Raw genomic sequence first — 19,171 nt, 5'->3', positions numbered from 1 at the left:
AGTGATAGTGAGTCACCATCACCACAGGGATTATTTAAAGGAGCTTCATGTGAAACTGCTGTGTAAATATTGAATGAGAGGGTGTGTGAAAGGAGAGTATAAAAAATTTGTTTTCAAGATATATGATCAGCTTTTCAAACATTGTTTTTATTCACATGCTTATTTAGATTCAAACAATTTATCCCTCAATAAGCATTATTGTAATATTTCTTATTTTTCACCATCAAGAAAGAGTGACACAAGGATTTTAGTATCAGCTAGGGTTAGAGCCTGGACAGAATACTCCAGGCTCAACAATCAATCATCAAAACAAAAAGATGCAAAGTACAAAAACAACAAATGCTGAACGCAGACTTAGAACTAATAAATACTGACACATTTTCAGCAGCTAGAAATGAACTGTTAAGGGTAACTTTGGAAAATGTTGATACTTAATCTCTATGCTTTCAATATGAGCCTGTGACAAGCCACAGCATCCCATTCAATTCAGACTTTACAGGACAACAATCTTGTTTGAAAACATATTTTGTACATATGACCTCAGTTAGGAAAAATGACTGGTAATACCAGAACTGTTATCACAGTCATCAACCTTCTATGGAAGAGGGTTAGGGGCACGTGGGGAATTTATTCAGTCCTGGGATCAATCATACAATCTGGGAAAAAGGCTAAACTAAAGTCAAAATATTGTAAGTATAGCAACCTTTGAAGAGTAACTACATTTTTCACGTATCAAAATTAACCTCAGAACTTATTGTACTATTTCACATGGCCCTAACTTCCTCCAGACTAAACACATTAACTAAACAAAAATCCATACAATACAAACTGGACAATCAAAAAAGGGCAAGTGTGTCACAGTATGACAGTGGGTGTACGGTGGAGCTGTGTGTGTCAGTCACTGTCATATTCCTCGATGATCAAGCCCTCCTCCTCCAAAAGAACTTGATTTGTGGTAGGTTGAGGCTGACTGGTTGGCAAACCTTCCTCAGCTCCACCCCGGCCTTCCTCTTTTACCTCCTGCTCCTCCTCCCCATCTGTTTCCAGCTGGCCCGGCTCTTTATCTGTCAGAGTCTCCAGTTTTAATCTGGACACAGACAACACAAAGCCAAATAGAGAAATAGAGGGACAGTATAAAAAGGTATGATCTAATACAATTTACACCAGTAACATAGAAAGCTACATGGTTGAGACAGAATAAAAGATACAGTATATTTTCAGGACATCTCAACATCATTCTAAATCAGTGCCTAAGGTAACTATATTACTATGGATACCCGTGGATTAACAATCAATGGTGCAGACGTTCAGATGTAGAGGAAACATAATGAAGTCAACAGGTTATTTAACCGAAGAATAGAAAAACATTTCAAAGAATCCAATATCTATATTGGTCTAACAAGTAGAACATTATTCCTTCTTCAGACATGCACTAAACTTTGGAGATCCTTCGCAGTTTCTCTAGAGGAGGTGTATGTGTGAATGCAAATGACAGAGTGAGAGCTTCCGGAGTTCTTGCAGATTTTCTACGACTGGCTCCCTTGTATAAAGTCCGCAGAAAGTCTGGGGGAGACCATGTGTGAAGTCTGTGAACACAGCAGGAGAGCCTTTGCGAGCTAATGTACCCTCATGGTTGAATGCACTTATTGTCATTTTGGATAAAAGCGTCAGCTAAATGATATGTAATGTAATGTAATATAAAAGTTTGTGATGATAAGAGCCAATGCTTGTGTTGATGTGTTGCAAACAAGAACATGGGCACTCTGCAGCAGAATTAATACCTTACGTCCTGCTTATGCCTGCTGCACCACCCCTCACCTGAATACTGCATATAATTTGTTGCTGTTGTGAACGCATCTGTGCAGGGAACCTCCTGCTATGTTGTTCATGTGTGAAAGGCAAACTGGAGAAAGAGTTAGGACCCAATTCTTTGGAGATCCTCCGCAGGACGACTGGAAACGACTTATGACTGCCAATGATTGTCTAACCAAAGAGATAAACAATCCTGTGCACACTGTGGTATTAGTAATGTACTTTCCCTACCTAGCATAGTTATGTTCCCTAAATTTATTAATTGATCATATTTAATAGACTTGAGCTTCAGACTCAGGTTAGTGGACTTTGTGTTGATATTTCAGTTTAAAATTTGTATTTTTTGAATTTCGATACAGCTTTTTGAAACACACCAGGTTACAAAGGACTTCCCCTGAGAGTGGACTATATGGAGCTCACCTCCTTCCTGTTTGCTAGCAGCAATCCCAGCCTACAGATGGGCAATACATTCCTTCTTTGATACAGACTGCCACCTACTTGTTCAGAAACTCCACAGGCCTAAATAACCACTCGGTTTGCTATGTGGGCTCATTTCCTGTTTTGTCAGCGCTGACTGCACACATTTTAGCCGCCCTCTGCCTCCCGACCAGAGTCTGAGGTCTCAATAAGCAGTTTATCACAAGTTCGTTAAAATAATGTAATAATCCATACAGGTATCATTAAGATATATTTAGAGCACAATAATTGTTTTGGATTGTCACAACAATTTTTACTATTTTAAAAAGTTCTTAGAAAGAACTAGAAAGTACTTCAAATAAATAAAAGTCAGTCTTAAAACAAAACAAAATAATTAATAAGAACTTTGAGGACAGATCATTATTTCAGAAGATGTTAATTATCATTTGGTACAGAGGTAAATATGGTAGTTCACCATGATATTGTTTTTAGGTGATATTGCACACTCCTATAAAGGTTCATTAAAGCATTAAAGCAAACCTTAAAATAGCAGATAATTTGACTCTGTAAGTGTTAGATGAAGTCAGAATATTTCTCTCATGAAATTCAAAATATCAAAAGGTGCCACATAATTGTAAGGTTTCATGAGGAAATTCCAAATGGTTTTCAAGTTCTGCTCTGGTAATTTGGAAATTAACTTATTACAGACAGACTGATCACAACAACTCCCCCCCAATTATTTGCTGGGAAGATAATAATATAAATGAACTCTCTCCAACATGACTGATCAGTTTGTAACCAGCAGACTAGTAGCTCTGAATTTTACTGAGTTTTGTCAGGTGTCAAGAGGCAAACCTCAAGTTCTTCAAAGTCTTTAATTCACTAAAATAGACTAGTAATAACGCTGTTGTATAATTCTATCAAAAATATATTGTGATTACTTTAACAGGTGTGTTATTAATCAATAGTAACATTCAAATCCTTTAGTCAGCAGCTTTTAAAAGTAAAAAAGCTGGTAGGAAACCCTGAGTCAAAATTATTTAGTCAACAATATATATTAGCCGATGGAATTAAAAGATGCTGGTTCAGGACAACACTGTGTAATGTTCCTGTCACTATTTTGATTACATCTCTTCATATGTTCCACTCCTCTCCTCTGTTAGCAGGGAATTACAGACTACTGCTGAACAGGCTGGTTAGATCTTTGGGAATGCAGACTCTAGGGTCAAGGTAACTTTTCTTGAATCCAATTGGATTAAGTGAAGATAAAATGTGTGTTGTACCTGATGGAGAAGCTCCTCAGTGACATCTGACCCACGTCCTGAATAAAGGCTATCTGAGCTGAGGGAAACATTGTATCACAGAACACATAGATTAGTAAAGGTTCATGAACTGACACACTCTTTCATCACTTCTGTTGTTTGTCGTCTGTTTCCAGACTTATCACTGTGACCTTTAACTTTGATTAGATTTCAGTGGTCAGTTAATCTTTGAGTCCATGTGACAACTGGTCAAAATTTGAAGAAATTCCCTAAAGGCAGATTTGACGTTCAAGACAAAAACCTGTTTTGTGAACCCCGTGTGACCTTGACCACCTTAATCTAATCAGTCAGTTGTTAGAACATTTTAGAACATTTGTGCCATATTTGAAAGGATTCTCTTGAAGCGTTCTTAAGACATTGTGTTCATGAAGCAAAAGAGGGTTTTGTGAGGTAAACGTGTCCCTTGACCTCCAAACTCTATTCTTTTTATCCTTGACTCAAACTGAACTTTTGACCCAAATTTTACAAAAATCCTCCAAGGTGTTTTTATGATATTATATTCGCAAGAATGGGATGGATGGATGTAGGGACAATACAAATGCATAATGCCTCCGGCCACTAGGTGTCGCCAGCACAGAGACATAAAAATGATAGCATAGACTTGATAACAAATTAATCAACTTTGTTCATTGGTCACAAAATGACAATCTTCAGCAACACATAATGTCCGAGCAGTTTTTTACAGTGCAGGCAACACGACAGCAAAATAACAAAATTAATGTCAAAGATCACTTAAAAATACAAGACAGTACGATGACTATTTTTGTGCATTTTAACATAGGAGGCTTTGCAGTGGCTGATGCAACAAAATTTCCAGTGAATAGCATCAGAGGAGTAAAGTGTAAAAATACCATTTCATGATGTCATCATGATATTCTGATTAATATAAGCTACAGGTTGTCTCTATTTTCAGAGATATCTTGGAAAGAGTGTCTTTTGACCAATTTCTGTTGACCTTGACTTTAATCATCTGGCAATACCCTCTCAAGTAACATTTCCACCCGAGTTTGGTGTAAATCTGTCAATGCGTTGCCGAGTCATTTTGTCCTCACACACAGCTATGTTGGCATGCAGCTATGTTGGTGTGTAGCATAAAAATAATATACAGTATCATATTTGCGTGTGTACTTGAGTATCTTTTTGAGGAACACACAGAGTTCTCTTGGGACCTTGGAAGTGAGGAGATTTTTAGAAAGTGAAGATGGCTGTTTGAGGGTTAAAACGTGTTTTCAGATTTATTCACAAATTGTCTGTGTGTGTTTGTGTGTGTTACCTTGGTTCCTCATAGGACTAGTGAGTTTGGCCAGGTATGGCAGCAGCTCCGTCTGCAGACTGACTGGTGTCAGACAGAAGCTCCTGAACAGGGACTGAGCCGCCAGGCAGTTCTCCCGGTGCTGACAGGAACAACATCAGTCTCATTACAGTCTTATCTACAGTCGCTGCATTTAAAGTCTACTTCTTTAGGTCGCTCAGATAGGACACATTTGAAGCAGATCAAATAGTTTTTTGTGATCCTTGGTGATCTTTGTAATGTAAGAAATGTTCTAGCTTCCTACATGGAACTTTTCCTTTTTGTTCAAAGATCAAAATACTCATCAAAATGTGTGTTTTGTTTATAATTGGGGCACCTGGTTTCAGAGCATTTAATTGTTTTTTTTTTATCTATTTCTACAAGTAAATGAACAAAAATAGTTCTGATCTAATACTGCAGTGCACTGTGACATCTAGTGTGAGCAACACTACAGTAAACCTGCTGGTTAGTTTAAACAGGGAAGGAAGCATATTGTGCTTTCCAACAATGGTTATGCCTTTTCTTTTGTAAAATGATTACAAATCAATCCTGATTGCCCACTATTTCACCTGTCTGGTGAAGTTATTTATGTATTCATCAGAGTAACACTGCCCTGTCTTAAGGCTTTCATTGGATTTTCCCATTCATTATTAGACAAAGAAAGAATATTGATCTCAGTGTTTACAGTCTATGGGCTGATCAGGAACAATAAGTGCCACGAGAGAAATATGTAAATATTCAAGACATTGTGTTTTTTTTGTAATGGATGTATGGAGCTCACAATCTAACTAACTATGATTGTAACTAAAATAACTAAATTCACGTGTTAATAGATGTGTCTTACCTTCTTGCTGACTAGCAGCCAGCTGGGTTTGTGAAGTGGTCTAAATCCAACAGAAACTTGTTGAGAGTTGGAGTGAAGAAGACCTCTGGTGGCCACTGAAGACCCATAATCCTCCATGGTGCTTCGGCTCTGAAAACAGCACAACACAGGCACAGATTGTTGTTCACCATCAGTTCACCACTTACCATATAGTTAAAATACAGACAATTAAAATACTGGACAATTGAATTTAATAAAGCTGTCACTCTCTACTCAACCACTTACTACTTACATTTCTCCTGCAGGCAGGTCCTTCTACAGAGAATTAACTACTGCTGTCAGAACTTTCCAAAGTGTCTCTTGTATTATAAACCACTGCCACCTTGGTATCTAATGGTATGCTTTATTAATGTGAAGGCAACACCTAAAGTATAGTTTGCAAACAACAGGAACCCTAAAGTCAAAGCATTCTGATTCATTCTTCATGTCTCGGGAAAGACTGACCGTCCAATCAGAAGTGAGGAGGTCAGCATCAGATAGATACTCGCTGGCTCGGGCCACATCCTCCACCTCAGAAAAGAAGTCTAGGTAGTTCTGGTGGAGGTACAAGTTGAAGAACTCTCCAGACATGTGTGAACGTTCAACAACAAACTAAAAACAAATAAAAACAAGTTGTGAGTGTTCCAAAGATTAAAAGGAGTTTGATTGAAAATGTTTGTTACCTTTTAGAGAGAGACAAAGCTTTTTACCTCAGGCTCTACTAATAATGTTTTTCTGTGGTGATGTGCCAGGTGAGACGATAGGGCAGGTGCAGGGACACCTTCAGCTGCTTCATGATTCGCCCCTGTTGATGACAAACAACCAAGCAAACAATTTGCCTCAGTGTAGGTTATACTGAATACTGAACTAGTGATTGATCAGCAAAAGCCACAGTGCAGCAGCTATTCTCATCAGTGATCAGATTTCTTTTAAAATTATAGTTGACCAGTGCAGTGCCTCTTCTAAACCTGCCTGTTTGGAAAAAACTGTTTGCTTGGCCTTATGTAATGCATCGCCTACTTCAGATTGAAGTTAGAAATCTTTGTGTTCACCCTAGCTGATTTATTTGCGTTGAAGATTTTTTTCATCAATGATTTTTTTAAATGAAACAGAATTTGCTTTATATGTTCATGTGTGTGGTTCATATATAAATTTGAATTATTTACATAACTGGGGTTATGTTTTCATCGATACAAGTCAGCAATTTCTGAGGTCTGACTGTGGTGTAAAGCAATCGACACAATCTTCTCCAATAAAGGTACTTGTGCTTTTACTTGAGGGACAAATTGCTACCACCACAGCACACACCAGCAACACACCAGCAACCCCCATGAATCTCATTATCAGTCTGATATAGTGGAGAAAAAATCGAATTATGTAAATGATCTAGCGGGACAGATATTGGCCAAAGGTTGCCAGTTCCTTACTACAGCTGAAGTATAACTACAAAGCATTGTTCGCCTCTTTATTTCAATTTTGATTAATATTGTATATGAATATATATCTCTTGTCCAAATCCCCCCAAACTTAACAATGCACTTCCCTGGGCCACCAACAACATGCATGCCAAGTGCGACGTTCACTAGATGAATGGTTCGCGAAATATACAGAAATACAGACAGACAGCCAGAAAGGTGTTTGTGGAATTAGTAGGCAGATGATGATGTCTGAAATCAAACCCTAAGAAATAAGCCTTAATATCAACAAATCCACTGACAAGTAAAAAAAAACTGACAATAGTGCAATAGTTGGGAACTATTTTCAGGAAATCTTGAAAAGACTATGATAACTGGGAGATATGACTCACGTTTGCAGTGCAGGATCTTTCCCAGTGCTCTGAACAGGAACAGAGAAGCATCTTTAACTCCAATAGCCTGTTCCTGTTCCTCTTCCTGCTCCTTTGTATGTTTGGACTTATTCTTCCTCTGGTTTGTTCTGGAAACAACTTTGCCCACTGAAATCACAGGTCTGTCCTTTTTCATTCTCCAAAGTTCCTTTTCCAAGGATGTGTCTGGAGAGTTACAGTGAGACAAAGCCATATGGTCAGGAAAATCAAAAGGGTTGCGTATTTAATTCCACGGAAGGCATATGTACGCTGTGGTGAGGTGAGATGTGTGGATTTACTGACCTGGGAGGGAAAAAAACTGTAGGCTGTTGATTGCACTGCGAATATCTCCTGAGCTTCCGATACAGAGCATCTCCAACACACCCTTTTCTGGTACACTCATTCTTCCACAGCTCTGTGTGGAGTAATGGGAAAACATACTGTAGATAAAAAAAAAAGGCAAAATGTGTAAACAACTGTGAAGCCTCCCCTCACCTTTCCTGCTTCCAGGGTTGAAATGCGGGTCAGGACTTTAATCATCATGGTTGGAGCAACTGGATTAAAACTGGAAACAGAGAACACACAAAATAATCTTCAGGTAAATTCAGCAGGCTAATTGAATATGAGAAAATACACTTCGTATAGACCTGATTCTCTCTTGTTTGGTAGATGAGCTAAATTTAATTAGGTAAGCCAGAGCGTTATACACCACCTTTAGCCCTAGAGAACGGCAGGTTTGTGTCTTCACAGGAGGACACTTTGTTTAGTGGGTAAAAGGGGTGAAATTGAGTACTTCACGTACTTCTCAGGAAAATGTCTTTCATTTATCTTCTGGTTCAAAAAAATGTTAATGTGCTTCAGGTTGCAAACTTTTTAGTAGCAGATTTTATTTGCCAAGTTTAGGAGACACAGCAGAATATTTTCTTTGAGACCAAGATCTAAAATAACCTGTAGATTCGGCATCTTATGAAATCATAAGGGTTGGGCAATCTGTGTCCATGACACAAAAATAAAAATACATAAAAATGAACTATTATACTATATAATATACCCCTATTATCCACTGTGGATTCACCACATAGACTATAACAGATCTGCATTTCAATACTTAGGGTCAGGCTTATTTGTTCTCTAGCCACAAATGTGACACATGGGCCCAGACATATATGTATTTTATCAAGCAGTCACAGCCTGTTTAAGTGACAATTTGGGCAATCTTCAAGGTGCACCTCTCTCTTGTCATTGCATATGCATTTGAAGGATGGCACTAATAACACAAGGAAAAATGTCTTCGGCTGGATTTACTGATTGTCCTATTTGCAGCAGAAAATCTCTAGATGGGATTCATATCAGCCCCATGTAAACGTGTGGGGAGTGTGTGTGCGGTTTTACTGCGCGTGAACATGAGAGGAGGATCTCAGAGGACATTTAGGCTTAAAACATGGTGTAAAACCAAACCAGCAGTATGGAGGCATGTTGTGCTATTTTCGGATGTTTTTTTACGTCTGAAGAAGGGGTCCCATTTACTTCAATTGAATTGAACTATCCTTTTAAGGCTTATACCTCTGACCTGTTAACTAATCTGGAAACCCAAACTGCCCCAAGAGTGCCATGCAACACCATGTTCTAAGTAAATCTGGCCAGGAATGAAGATAAGCATGTTTCCCTCATCAGTTCAAAGCAGGAACTGTCTCTAACGTGGTTCTCTGGGCTCTAATGTGAGTTTCCCTGTCACGGACTGCATTTAGAACCTGATGGTGCTGATGACCAGTTCCTCCTGGATCTCTCTGGGAAAAAGAAAGCGCGAGCTGCGGTCTCCACTCAGACTGTCTGACACTATGAACACCAGGGGACTTCGACTGGTCTTCACAAAGTGCCTGAAAGACACAATATCACACACAGTATACAATATTAGACACATAGTATACAGTAAACAGCTCTTAGCACTGAAAACATCAATGAACACTCTGTCCTGTAGAACGGCTTTCATCAAGCCCGCCAGTTCCTGATGTTGAGGAGGAAACATGAGATGAAATAGCATCAAGAAAGGCCTCCCATCCTTACCAAGTTAAAGCAGGAGAGCTGGTTCTGGTCACAATTATTCTATCATTACTTTTTAAGTCTGGGTTAATTATTGTGTATCACTACAGTTACTTATCCTGGTTTTCTATGAGAAGGTAGGGAAATGTGAGGAAATGCAGGGTGAAACCTGGCCTGCTCTCACCTTAGGTTATCGTGCAGGCTGCCAGGCTGCCTGTAGAACTGGTTGGGTAAATCCTGAGGGAAGGATGACTAAGTGTTAACTCAGGTGTATAGATTAAACATATCGTCTAAACAAACAAGCATTCGACATGTCTATCTTTTTTAAAAACAATCTAGCACGGTAATGAGTTTAGTCTCTTCCTGTTTCTTTGTGTGTCAAATCTTGGCATCTATCATTGACCAACTTAAAGAGTGACAGTTTTTTATGACATAATCAACCATTCATTATATTGTAGGAGCATATACATTTGGAAATTTCTGCCCCTGATTATTGTCATTTTGAACAGTTACTTGAAAGATTAGAAGCCTTCTAGATCAAGTTTCCGACAGCAGTTAACCAATATTGCACAACCGGAGCCAAAATAGTGCTGGGTAATTAACCCAAAATGTACTAAAAGTGACATTATGAGTCGAATATTTATTAGTCATTTCTAACCAGCTTTAATCAAATTGGAATGTTAAGCAAAATACATCTTTAGACAGAGTGGAATAGTTACCATACACTTTTAACATGCCTGAAAATACAACTCTTTCATTGCTCCTCCAAAGACCTTTTGCAAGGGGCAATTTGTTCATCATCTCAACATAAATATGTCACGTGGCATTAGGAATGCAAAGAGTTGAACTAAGCACATTTCAGATGTAGCCGTATACAAGAGTTTGTTATTGTCAATGTGGCAATGTTATTGCAACGTTTAAACGTTATCCAAACTAATATTTACTCTCACTCCTTGGCTCAGTGGGCTGTGTAACTACCGTCCCCACGGTAAACAGATTTGAAGCAGGAGCGGGCCACAGCACAGTAAATAGCTAAACTCAGTAAATAGCTAAATCTTACTAGCTGTTTTGCTGAGCTACCAAAATGAATAGAATTGACATACTGGGGTGAACACATTGGCTTAATTTGAAGACGCAGTACATACCTCTACCAGTATGAGCTTTCTTTCTGTAGCTCCATCATCATCCGTCATTCGTAGACAGCAGTACTTGTTGGCTCTGAGGAGGAACTCCTTAAACTGGGCTAACTGGGAGCTGCAGAAGAATCCATTCATCCTCCACTCTGACAAAAATGGAGAGTCAGAGTCACATCAGAAAAGCAGGGGGGGAGGCCTGTATGCTGACACTTGAGAGTGATCTAGGTACCTGAGAATATTTATCACATGAGAACACTTTGTCTGCACTCACCCAACTAGAATTACTGGCCTGCAATTGTATTCCTCCGCCACTCAGTGAAGCTTCAGTCTACATTATTTTTTTCCCATATGATATGCCATAGTTGACTAAACTGAATTTAATAATAGCTATTATTTTTGGGAGAAATGTGAAGTATCACTATATTGACATATGATTATGATAAATAATTGCCACCTATAAATAGGATGTCTTCAGTTAAACATTGTGTGGTCACAATAAACTAATTTCCTAAGGAGTTATTGCTTGAATCCAAGTGAATATTTTTTAGATGTCCCATATTTCACATTCATGCATGCGTCAAGAACATGAGGTCACTGTGATCTTGACCATTGACCTTCGACCACCCACATCAAATCATTTTATCTTTGAGTCCAAGTGAACGTGTATGCCAAATCTGAAGAAATTCCCTCAAGGTGTCCCTGAGTTACCGTGTTCTAAAGCATAAAGCCTCCGGCCACTGGCTGTGGCCTGAGGGGAGGCATAAAAACTTAAAAAGCATTCATCCTAATTAACAAACACTGGGTGGACAACATATTAGACACATTTAAATAACAAAGCAGTTAAGGTAATAAAAGTAATAAAGCAGATCAATACATCAATGCCAACTGCTCTGACTCAGTCCCAACAAAAGCAACAAACAATTTTCTGGTCAGTTTCACATCAAGAAGGTCCTTTTCATTCACAGTCACTTCCAAAACTATTGGAACAGCAAGGCCAGTTTTCTTTTGTTGTAAATTGAGGAAATTTGTGTTTAAGATGAAAAGATGAATATGAAACAAGACTTCAGAGGAGTCGCTGGGATGACGGGGACTTTCTCATTTGATGCACACTTCTGTGAGTGTTTATTCACATGGCTTCATCAACAACACAAGAACCACCTGGTGTCATCAAAACATCTGCTTTTAAAGTTGTCCTGAGTTGTTAAACAACTTGAGACATAGCATGTAAGTTTGGTAATGTCAGTAGGTCACAGGCTTGATGTACTTATTGAGTTAATCAACCAATTGTGACAGATTATTTTCTTTAAGTTGCTTTAAGATCTGCTTGATATAAATACCCAGAAATTAATACTAAAATTCAAAACTTTAGTCTCATATTCATCTTTTGTTCTTGAATTGTCTCAAAGTACAAAAGAAACAACCTGGCATTTCAGCCCCAATAGTTTTGGATGGGACTGTATATCAATCACAGTGACACTGACAGGTATGAGACAGGTAATAGAGAGGGATTCTCCTGACCATCCTGACTGCTGCTGTATGGCTCCAGGTTGGTGGGGTTGATCCATTCCTGAATCCTGAAGCCCAGCTCCCGAGACAAAACCTGGACTGTTGTAGTCTTTCCACAGCCTGATGGTCCCGTAAGCAGTAAGATACCACCCTGTAAATGACAACAGGCAGGCTAAACTTGAACATGCCTCCTTACTAAAGACCTCCACAAATAAAAATTGTATATAATTATAATGACAAATTAATAAAATTATAGCTCAGTCTGCAAGATTAATTTAATTATTGATGTGTCCTGGTCTCCAAACAAGAATCATTAAATGACTGACTTACTTATGACAAGTTTTTCACTAGTTATAAGAATTTCCTCATATTGTTTACCAGGAAGGAAATGAATTGGTTGTTATTCACATCACTAAATTAATATGTCAGAACTGGGGCAAATCTTTCAATCTTCAAGTTCAATCTTATCACAGACAATTAAAATGAAAAATTAAATTTCCAATTACCTTTGACGACTTTGTGTGGACTCTAATCCAGTTCTCGACTTCTTCAATCTTCTTCTTGTGGACAGCTAGCTCAGCCTTCACAAACAGACATATCAGTGTTTCCTTTACAATTGTTTGTTGCAGCAGGGCAGCCCCCTCGCCCATAAATAATTAAATAAAATCAATAGTGACTTGGTTATTTTGATGCTCTCCAGATTGATGCACTACCCCCCCTGTCAGCCCAGCTGCATTGAGGTGCATCACTGATCTTTATAACAACATTGTGAATTGATATTTATGTTCCTGTATAAGCTGGGTTTTACTTCAGTTATTAATTGTCGGATCATGAATCCAGATCGTTCTGGTCATTTTAACCCTGATGTCCTGGCTGTGCATGTCAAATCTGCTTACATCTGTCCTACAGCTTCACGGCCAATAATAATAACAACATGTGGCACACTACTCTACAGAGAAGCAAAATGTATGGGATATATGATGACGGATACTGATATATACCATCGTCATTCCATATATATACTGAGGTTGCTATGCCTTAAATAAGGATTTAATGAGTTAATGTGAACAAGCATCTTATTTATATATCATATTTTAAGACACCCTGTGTATTTATGCAAATTTCTAGATCGAGGCTTGCAAATAAACTATACATGTGAATCCTGTTCAGAACTGGTGAGAAAGAGAAAGACTTTCATACGGACTATGCAGTCAAAGTGTAGGCATGTGTTAGTGTCCACAGCAACAAGTTAAGTCATAAATTATTTCTCATTGTGTATTTTAAACCCCCGGGGCCCACCACCCAACACCATCTGCTGATTCATGGTGTGGCCATTTGGATTCAGAACAGTTGGCTAATTCTAAACATATTCATATATACCAGAACAAACAAACAAACAAACAAACAGTGATGATGCTGACCTGTGAACAGGGCATGTATCTGTTCACCCAGGGTTCATCCTGGTCCCTCTGGCCTGGCTCTTTCAGCAGGTAAGATGTTGCAGGGTCCCGCCTGCTGTCCTCTCCTTTCCTCTTCCTCGCCCTCTTGGGCTCAGCCTTAGAGCCCGAAACCTTACTCCTTCCAGGCAGAGAAAAGCTTTCTGCTGGCAGATCAGTGAAAGACGGATCCACCCAGTGGTTTAACTATTATAAATAACAAGCAAAACAAAAATTATAAAAGATTAAAGGGACAACTGAGGGAGGATATCTACAGTGAGTGGAGGCTGATAAATTAAAGGCACAATAGATAACATTACATGGCAGTACCAGATGTTAAATGTAACCTACAGGGGGAAGCAAAGCTCCCTATGTTCTCAATGAAGAACTGGTACTTTACTAATGGCAACTGACAGAGTAAGAAATTATGTTATTCCTGAAAGCAACTAATTGGAGGAAAAGCTAGTTGCAAACTGTAGAATTGACAAGAAAGATCTTCTATCCCTCAGCATTGTGTGTCATATTCCTGTGTGTATTGTATAATACATACACTCAGTGGGCACTTTATTAGATACTAATCTGCAAAAAGTAACACATTCAAATGCAACAGTCCTTTAAAAAATCCTCCAAATGTTCTGTTTCTGATTAGGTTTCTGTTATTTGCTCTACTGTGACTGACGTCGGTGGGTGGACACAATTATAGAAAACCCTGCCTGTTAAACTATATTAATCAAAATCTATTTGTCAGATAGCTTACTGAAGAAAACGTACTAGTAGAAAACAAAGCCCATAGTGTCAGAATCATGGGAAAGAACTTACTCTGCTAGAAGCTGTTTTATCTCCAAGAGAAAGCTTGTTCATCATTCACACTGAGCAGCAGTTCAGGGAGGACCTGGTGTGAAGAGCTGGTGCTGCTGAAGCTGCTGGTTGTGCAGAGACAGGACATACTGCTCAGTGTACAGAAGGACCACAGGCTGCTGTGTGTTCAAGGTTTCTTCGCTCTTGTGCGCACACACACACACACACACACACTTTAACTTATGTGTTTGGGTGATAAGAAACGCTTGTTGGACTAGCTGGTCTTTGGGATGTTTTCACTCGTCCACATGAAGAAGATGACTTACCTTACTCACTTAAAATCCTTGTTCGGGTGTTCTATTGTTTGTATAGAGCCTGCCGTTGAAAAGCTTAAGTGAGCTGTGAAGCTGAGTTTACCTTTTCAAACCTTAAACTCGAAGCGTCGTAAAGTTGGTAGTGATTGCCGTAAAAGTGACGTAAAGTTGGCGTAAAACGTCACATTGCTGCTGTGTTTGTGTGTCGATGTGCTACAGCTCTCTAGCTAACCAAGTCATTTCGTCTGGATCCCCTGAATCAGGTTTGTCTCATATTTCGATTGAAACGCTCCAGAGTCCGTGTGCGCTGGCAGAAAGAGCTGACAGGACGGATGTGTCTTTCAGGTAGATCGTCGTCCAGACACGTGTCGGCTGCTGGTCAGGCATGAAGATGAGGAAGCGCCCGAACGTTCTGCTAACAGGTGACGGACTCCTCAACGGCTCGGTCTTAAAAAATATATCAGTGCTGCACTTATTAGGTCTGCAGGCCGATCACTGTAGCCGGAATCAAATCATCGTTAAGTGAGTTATTCATCTAATAACCAACACTAATAAAGCTTCTACACTGTGAGCACTTTTTTATTACAGTAAACTATCATCTTTGGTTCGGCGCTTAATTGACGATCTTATAAATATTGAATGATTCAAAGTTAGTCAATCAAACAGCATCTTATCAGCGACATCAGTATATTTAAGCCAAATCTGGCAGCATAAACTGCAAGTCCCATGGTTTCCTCTGGGACTGCAGCTGAAGTCCAACTCCACCTCATTCCTAACCGTAAATGATTATTAAATACCACACAATTGCATCTTCATTGCGAGTCATTGGCACTGCTTAGCAGCCTGATCAGATCTCACCAGATGATGTAGTATACATTATAACTAAATGTTGACCCTCTGCCTTATAGGAACCCCTGGTGTTGGAAAGACCACTTTAGGAAAGGAAGTAGCCCAGCGAACAGAGCTGACTTATGTCAACATCGGAGACCTTGCTCAAGAAGGTAAAATCGTCAACTAATTTACTGAACTACTTTCAACTAACTTATTGTAACACACACTGATACTAACGTCTAACACTGACTGAAGCTGTGGAGGGTCAGTCTCAATTGTGGACTTGGAATATTTGAGTGAATAGGACTCTATTCATATGTTTTGTTTATTACATTGAATACTAGTCTGGAATGTGGGTGAAACACTGGCAGTGAAATGGTCTGTTGTGATGTATTGGAAGTGAGTGAGAGTGAACTGGCTGTTTTCATGTATTTTGATAATGTTTTGAAAACCAGTGTGAAACAAGATCATGATTAAAATTTTAGGTGAGTGTATACGTGGGTTTGTGTGTGTGTGTGTAATGTAATGTTAATGTGATATGTTGTGATGGCTGCATGATCAGTATGTCAAATTAGTTTTAAAGGGAATGTTCACCCTAAAATGAAAATTCTCTCTATCTACAAACCACTATGTCGATCGAGGGGTGGGTGAAGTCCACAAAAATGATGTTGAGTTTCCGGGGTAAACAGCGTTGTAGCCAAATCCAATACAACTGAAGTAAATGGAAACCGATTCTTCAAGCGTAAAAACACAACAGAAAAAAACAAAGTGCCTCCATACTGCTCCTGTGGTGTCATCCAAGTGTACGTAAGACACAACATTTATATTTGTCTTGACACGGTGTCATTTACACCATGTTTTTAGCCTAAATGTTTGCTTTGATCCACACGTGAACATCAGCATAGTAATGAGTAGATAATGAGTGAATTTTCATTTTTGGGTGAACTATCCCTTTAAGGAGCCCTGTAAGAATAGCTTCTACAAGGCTGTAGGTAATGGGGATCCTAAACTAATCTAAACCACAAATGTAAAGCTTTTTATTGTTGTTGTCCTGCTGCCCTACTCTGGATCTTCATTCAGGTTTTGAATGATTTGTATTTAGACTTTAATGACCGTAGCCAAGTTGCCGATGCATGGCAGAGTTGTGGCTGCTCTGATGATCTGATTTTCTTTCCCTAGGACAACTTTATGATGGTTATGACGAAGAGTATAAGTGCCCAATTTTAGATGAGGACCGGGTGAGTGAGATAATGCATTCAAACTTTAAACATGGATCTGATATGTTGGTGTATACTGGACAGAAATCGAAACATGCTGCCACAAAAGCAGCATGTTAGTGGACAGGTCTCAGTATGTACCCAGTGCTTCTGTAAAACTCAACCATTAGTGATGTCACACCAACATGAAATAAATTAACACTCAAGACTGAATTAGGGTGGGCTGGATGTAAATATTGTGACGTTTTATCCTGTAGGTGGTGGATGAACTGGATGAAAAGATGGTAGAAGGTGGTGTGATTATTGACTATCATGGCTGTGACCTGTTTCCTGAACGCTGGTTTCATATTGTCTTTGTCCTGCGAACAGACAACACTCAGCTGTACACACGGTTGGAGAGCAGGTAACTTTCATTTATTTTCTCTTTTGTGTGCTGAACTTTATGTTTTTTGCTCATCAAAAATAGTAATACCACTGCTGATCAATGTGTATACTTGTTTTTTTTGTGTATACTCCCACTAAAAAAAATGAATGTCACTTGTGTCTCCCTGGCAGAACACTTGGAACACATAGCACTGTCAGTAGCCACTTGTAAACCACATGTACCATGTAAAAATGACCTGTTCACTGGGTTTTCACTGACTTTGTCTACTAGAGATTAAACGGTGCGAAAAAAATTATAGCCTTTAGCACATTACTCTGTGCCGGTCAACTAGAGTCTCTGCTCCTTTACTCTTCAGTAATCTAGGACACGTAGAACTTATAATAACCTGCTGAATTCATATTTACATGTTCCTGAATAAACTGGGCATTGCTTCCTCTGCATCAATGAAGTTAAAACACTACGTTGCATCCTAATCTGCACAGGTGTGTGGTGTGTGTGTGTGTGTGTGTCTGCTCTTCTCTGTTGCTCTTCACAAAAAACTGATGATCACATTTATTAAGTTATTAATCTATGATCAGATAATGAATCTGGAAAGTTTTTAACATGAGTTTTACGCCATGGTAATCAACTGCAGTTTTAATGATAATTCAAATTTCACATGGTAATACTAACTGTCTGAAATGTCCCTGTGGTCAATCGTAAAACCGGTAACTGTTTCATCTCTTTTGCAAACTGTGGTATACCACTGAAGACTTGAACTATGTTACTGAAGTGGCATTAGCCCCATTTTTATCTTGGCATCACTTTTATTTTAGCATTTTTCTATAAACTTGAGAAGTGGTCTTCATCCCGACGGTCACTCTTTACAGCTAAACTTCACTGCAGGAACCGTGGCTGCTCCAATCCTTGCCTGTCCCAAAAATATTTACTAACTTGTTAGAAAAGGCTACTTATATATTTGGTTCACTGAACTAGAAATGCCCTCCCCTAATGAGCAAAGTTGCTCCTGTTTATGACCTTCCTGTCTGAGGTGTCCTCTTTGTTACTGACAGGGGTTACACAGGGAAGAAGCTGCAGGACAACGTGCAGTGTGAGATCTTCCAGACCATCTATGAGGAAGCCATTGAAGCTTACAGTGAAGATATTGTCCACCAACTGCCCAGCAACACTCCTGAAGACCTTGATCGCAACCTGGAGCAGATAGTGCAGTGGACTGAGCAGTGGATGAAGGACCATAACTAGGAGCTGAACCCTAACTGCTCACTTCCAGGGGCAGGACTATCAACAAATGTTATTTGGACGATTAAGCATGAATTGTTGTTATTTTCATAAGTTTGACATCATGGAGACTATTGATATGTTAAAAAGTACAACATGTAAGAAGACAGATGTTTGTAATAAAATGCACAAAAAAAGGCAGAGAGAAAACAGAGTCTGACTCTAAAAAGGAAATAAAAAACTATATTTTGGATTTGCTGAATTTAGTTAAAGTGAATCTTTTCCAATACTCAAGATGGTTGAAATTCCAAGATTTGGGGCAAGAAGCAGAAGTGTGTCACTGAAAGAATATGTGCTAGGTGTGGAGAAGTACAACCGAAATGCTGAAACTGTAAAAAAAAAAAAAAGTTATAAATGTGATGACGTGTCTGAAAAGGTCCGACAATGGATTTGATATTGTATCCTTAACACATTTGCGTTGCTAGTTAGGGTTATTAAGGTCGAGGTTAGATTATGGTAGTATAGCAAGTGGTTCAATACCAGAAACTGTACTTAGAAGATTAGATTTTATCCGGCCAGGGCCCTAAGTGTATGTTTAGGTCCAGTAAGAACCTCTCCTGGATGCAACATTCAAGTTTGCCTAATGGATTTATCCTGAAGATGGCGCCAAACCAGAAAGGGTTATGGCTGTATAGGTGAGGCAGCAGCAAGGAACCTTGTCTAGAGTTTTGCTCTGCTGTCCTTAGCCCAGTAAAACCTGT

At 39.1% G+C, this 19,171-nt stretch overlaps 3 protein-coding genes across 6 annotated transcripts in view; 1 reads left to right on the top strand and 2 right to left on the bottom strand.

The window, feature by feature from the left end:
- The window catches only part of zfr (zinc finger RNA binding protein), a 1,162,720-nt gene that overhangs the window by 474,097 nt on the left and 669,452 nt on the right, over window positions 1-19,171 (bottom strand). The window lies entirely within an intron of this gene.
- Window positions 127-14,911, bottom strand: rad17 (RAD17 checkpoint clamp loader component). Of its 2 annotated transcripts, none has more exons than XM_035166091.2 (17): window positions 14,772-14,911; window positions 14,467-14,570; window positions 13,633-13,854; window positions 12,718-12,792; window positions 12,224-12,362; window positions 10,715-10,851; window positions 9,754-9,806; window positions 9,281-9,406; window positions 8,025-8,094; window positions 7,833-7,944; window positions 7,512-7,715; window positions 6,415-6,509; window positions 6,170-6,316; window positions 5,687-5,815; window positions 4,825-4,945; window positions 3,513-3,570; window positions 127-1,087 (listed from the first exon to the last, which is right to left on the bottom strand). In XM_035166091.2, the coding sequence occupies exons 2-17, from the start codon at window positions 14,509-14,511 to the stop codon at window positions 895-897; spliced, it is 1,926 nt and encodes a 641-aa protein (XP_035021982.1). In that variant the 5' UTR covers window positions 14,512-14,570; window positions 14,772-14,911; the 3' UTR covers window positions 127-894. The 2 variants fall into 2 exon arrangements, with proteins under 2 accessions (XP_035021982.1, XP_047197275.1); XM_047341319.1 differs by lacking the exon at window positions 127-1,087 and adding an exon at window positions 4,680-4,720 and having other exon boundaries at window positions 3,547-3,570; window positions 14,772-14,907.
- Window positions 14,908-18,668, top strand: ak6 (adenylate kinase 6). 2 transcript variants are annotated; one of them, XM_035166098.2, is made up of 6 exons: window positions 14,908-15,022; window positions 15,105-15,181; window positions 15,668-15,760; window positions 16,770-16,828; window positions 17,065-17,210; window positions 18,245-18,668. In XM_035166098.2, exons 2-6 carry the CDS (start codon window positions 15,145-15,147, stop codon window positions 18,432-18,434), a joined length of 525 nt encoding a protein of 174 aa, XP_035021989.1. In that variant the 5' UTR covers window positions 14,908-15,022; window positions 15,105-15,144; the 3' UTR covers window positions 18,435-18,668. The 2 variants fall into 2 exon arrangements, with proteins under 2 accessions (XP_035021989.1, XP_035021990.1); XM_035166099.2 differs by having other exon boundaries at window positions 14,924-15,022; window positions 15,109-15,181.

This window comes from Hippoglossus stenolepis, chromosome 9, assembly GCF_022539355.2.
Source record: "Hippoglossus stenolepis isolate QCI-W04-F060 chromosome 9, HSTE1.2, whole genome shotgun sequence".
NCBI lineage: Eukaryota > Metazoa > Chordata > Actinopteri > Pleuronectiformes > Pleuronectidae > Hippoglossus > Hippoglossus stenolepis.
Note: the sequence above shows the minus strand (reverse complement) of the source record. Positions and strands in the feature narration are given on the sequence as shown.

What these genes read in the sequence shown, in the direction of transcription:
- rad17 (XM_035166091.2), bottom strand. Translation starts at nt 14,511, where the DNA reads ATGATGAACAAGCTTTCTCTTGGAGATAAAACAGCTTCTAGCAGA. An exon ending in GAAAGCTCATACTGGTAGAG is followed by an intron (nt 9,807 to 10,714) that starts GTATGTACTGCG and finishes TCCTTCCCTCAG; the next exon opens with GATTTACCCAACCAGTTCTA. An exon ending in TAGTCCTATGAGGAACCAAG is followed by an intron (nt 3,571 to 4,824) that starts GTAACACACACA and finishes TGTTTCCCTCAG; the next exon opens with CTCAGATAGCCTTTATTCAG.
- ak6 (XM_035166098.2), top strand. Translation starts at nt 15,145, where the DNA reads ATGAAGATGAGGAAGCGCCCGAACGTTCTGCTAACAG. An exon ending in CGGAGACCTTGCTCAAGAAG is followed by an intron (nt 15,761 to 16,769) that starts GTAAAATCGTCA and finishes TTCTTTCCCTAG; the next exon opens with GACAACTTTATGATGGTTAT. An exon ending in CAATTTTAGATGAGGACCGG is followed by an intron (nt 16,829 to 17,064) that starts GTGAGTGAGATA and finishes TTTATCCTGTAG; the next exon opens with GTGGTGGATGAACTGGATGA.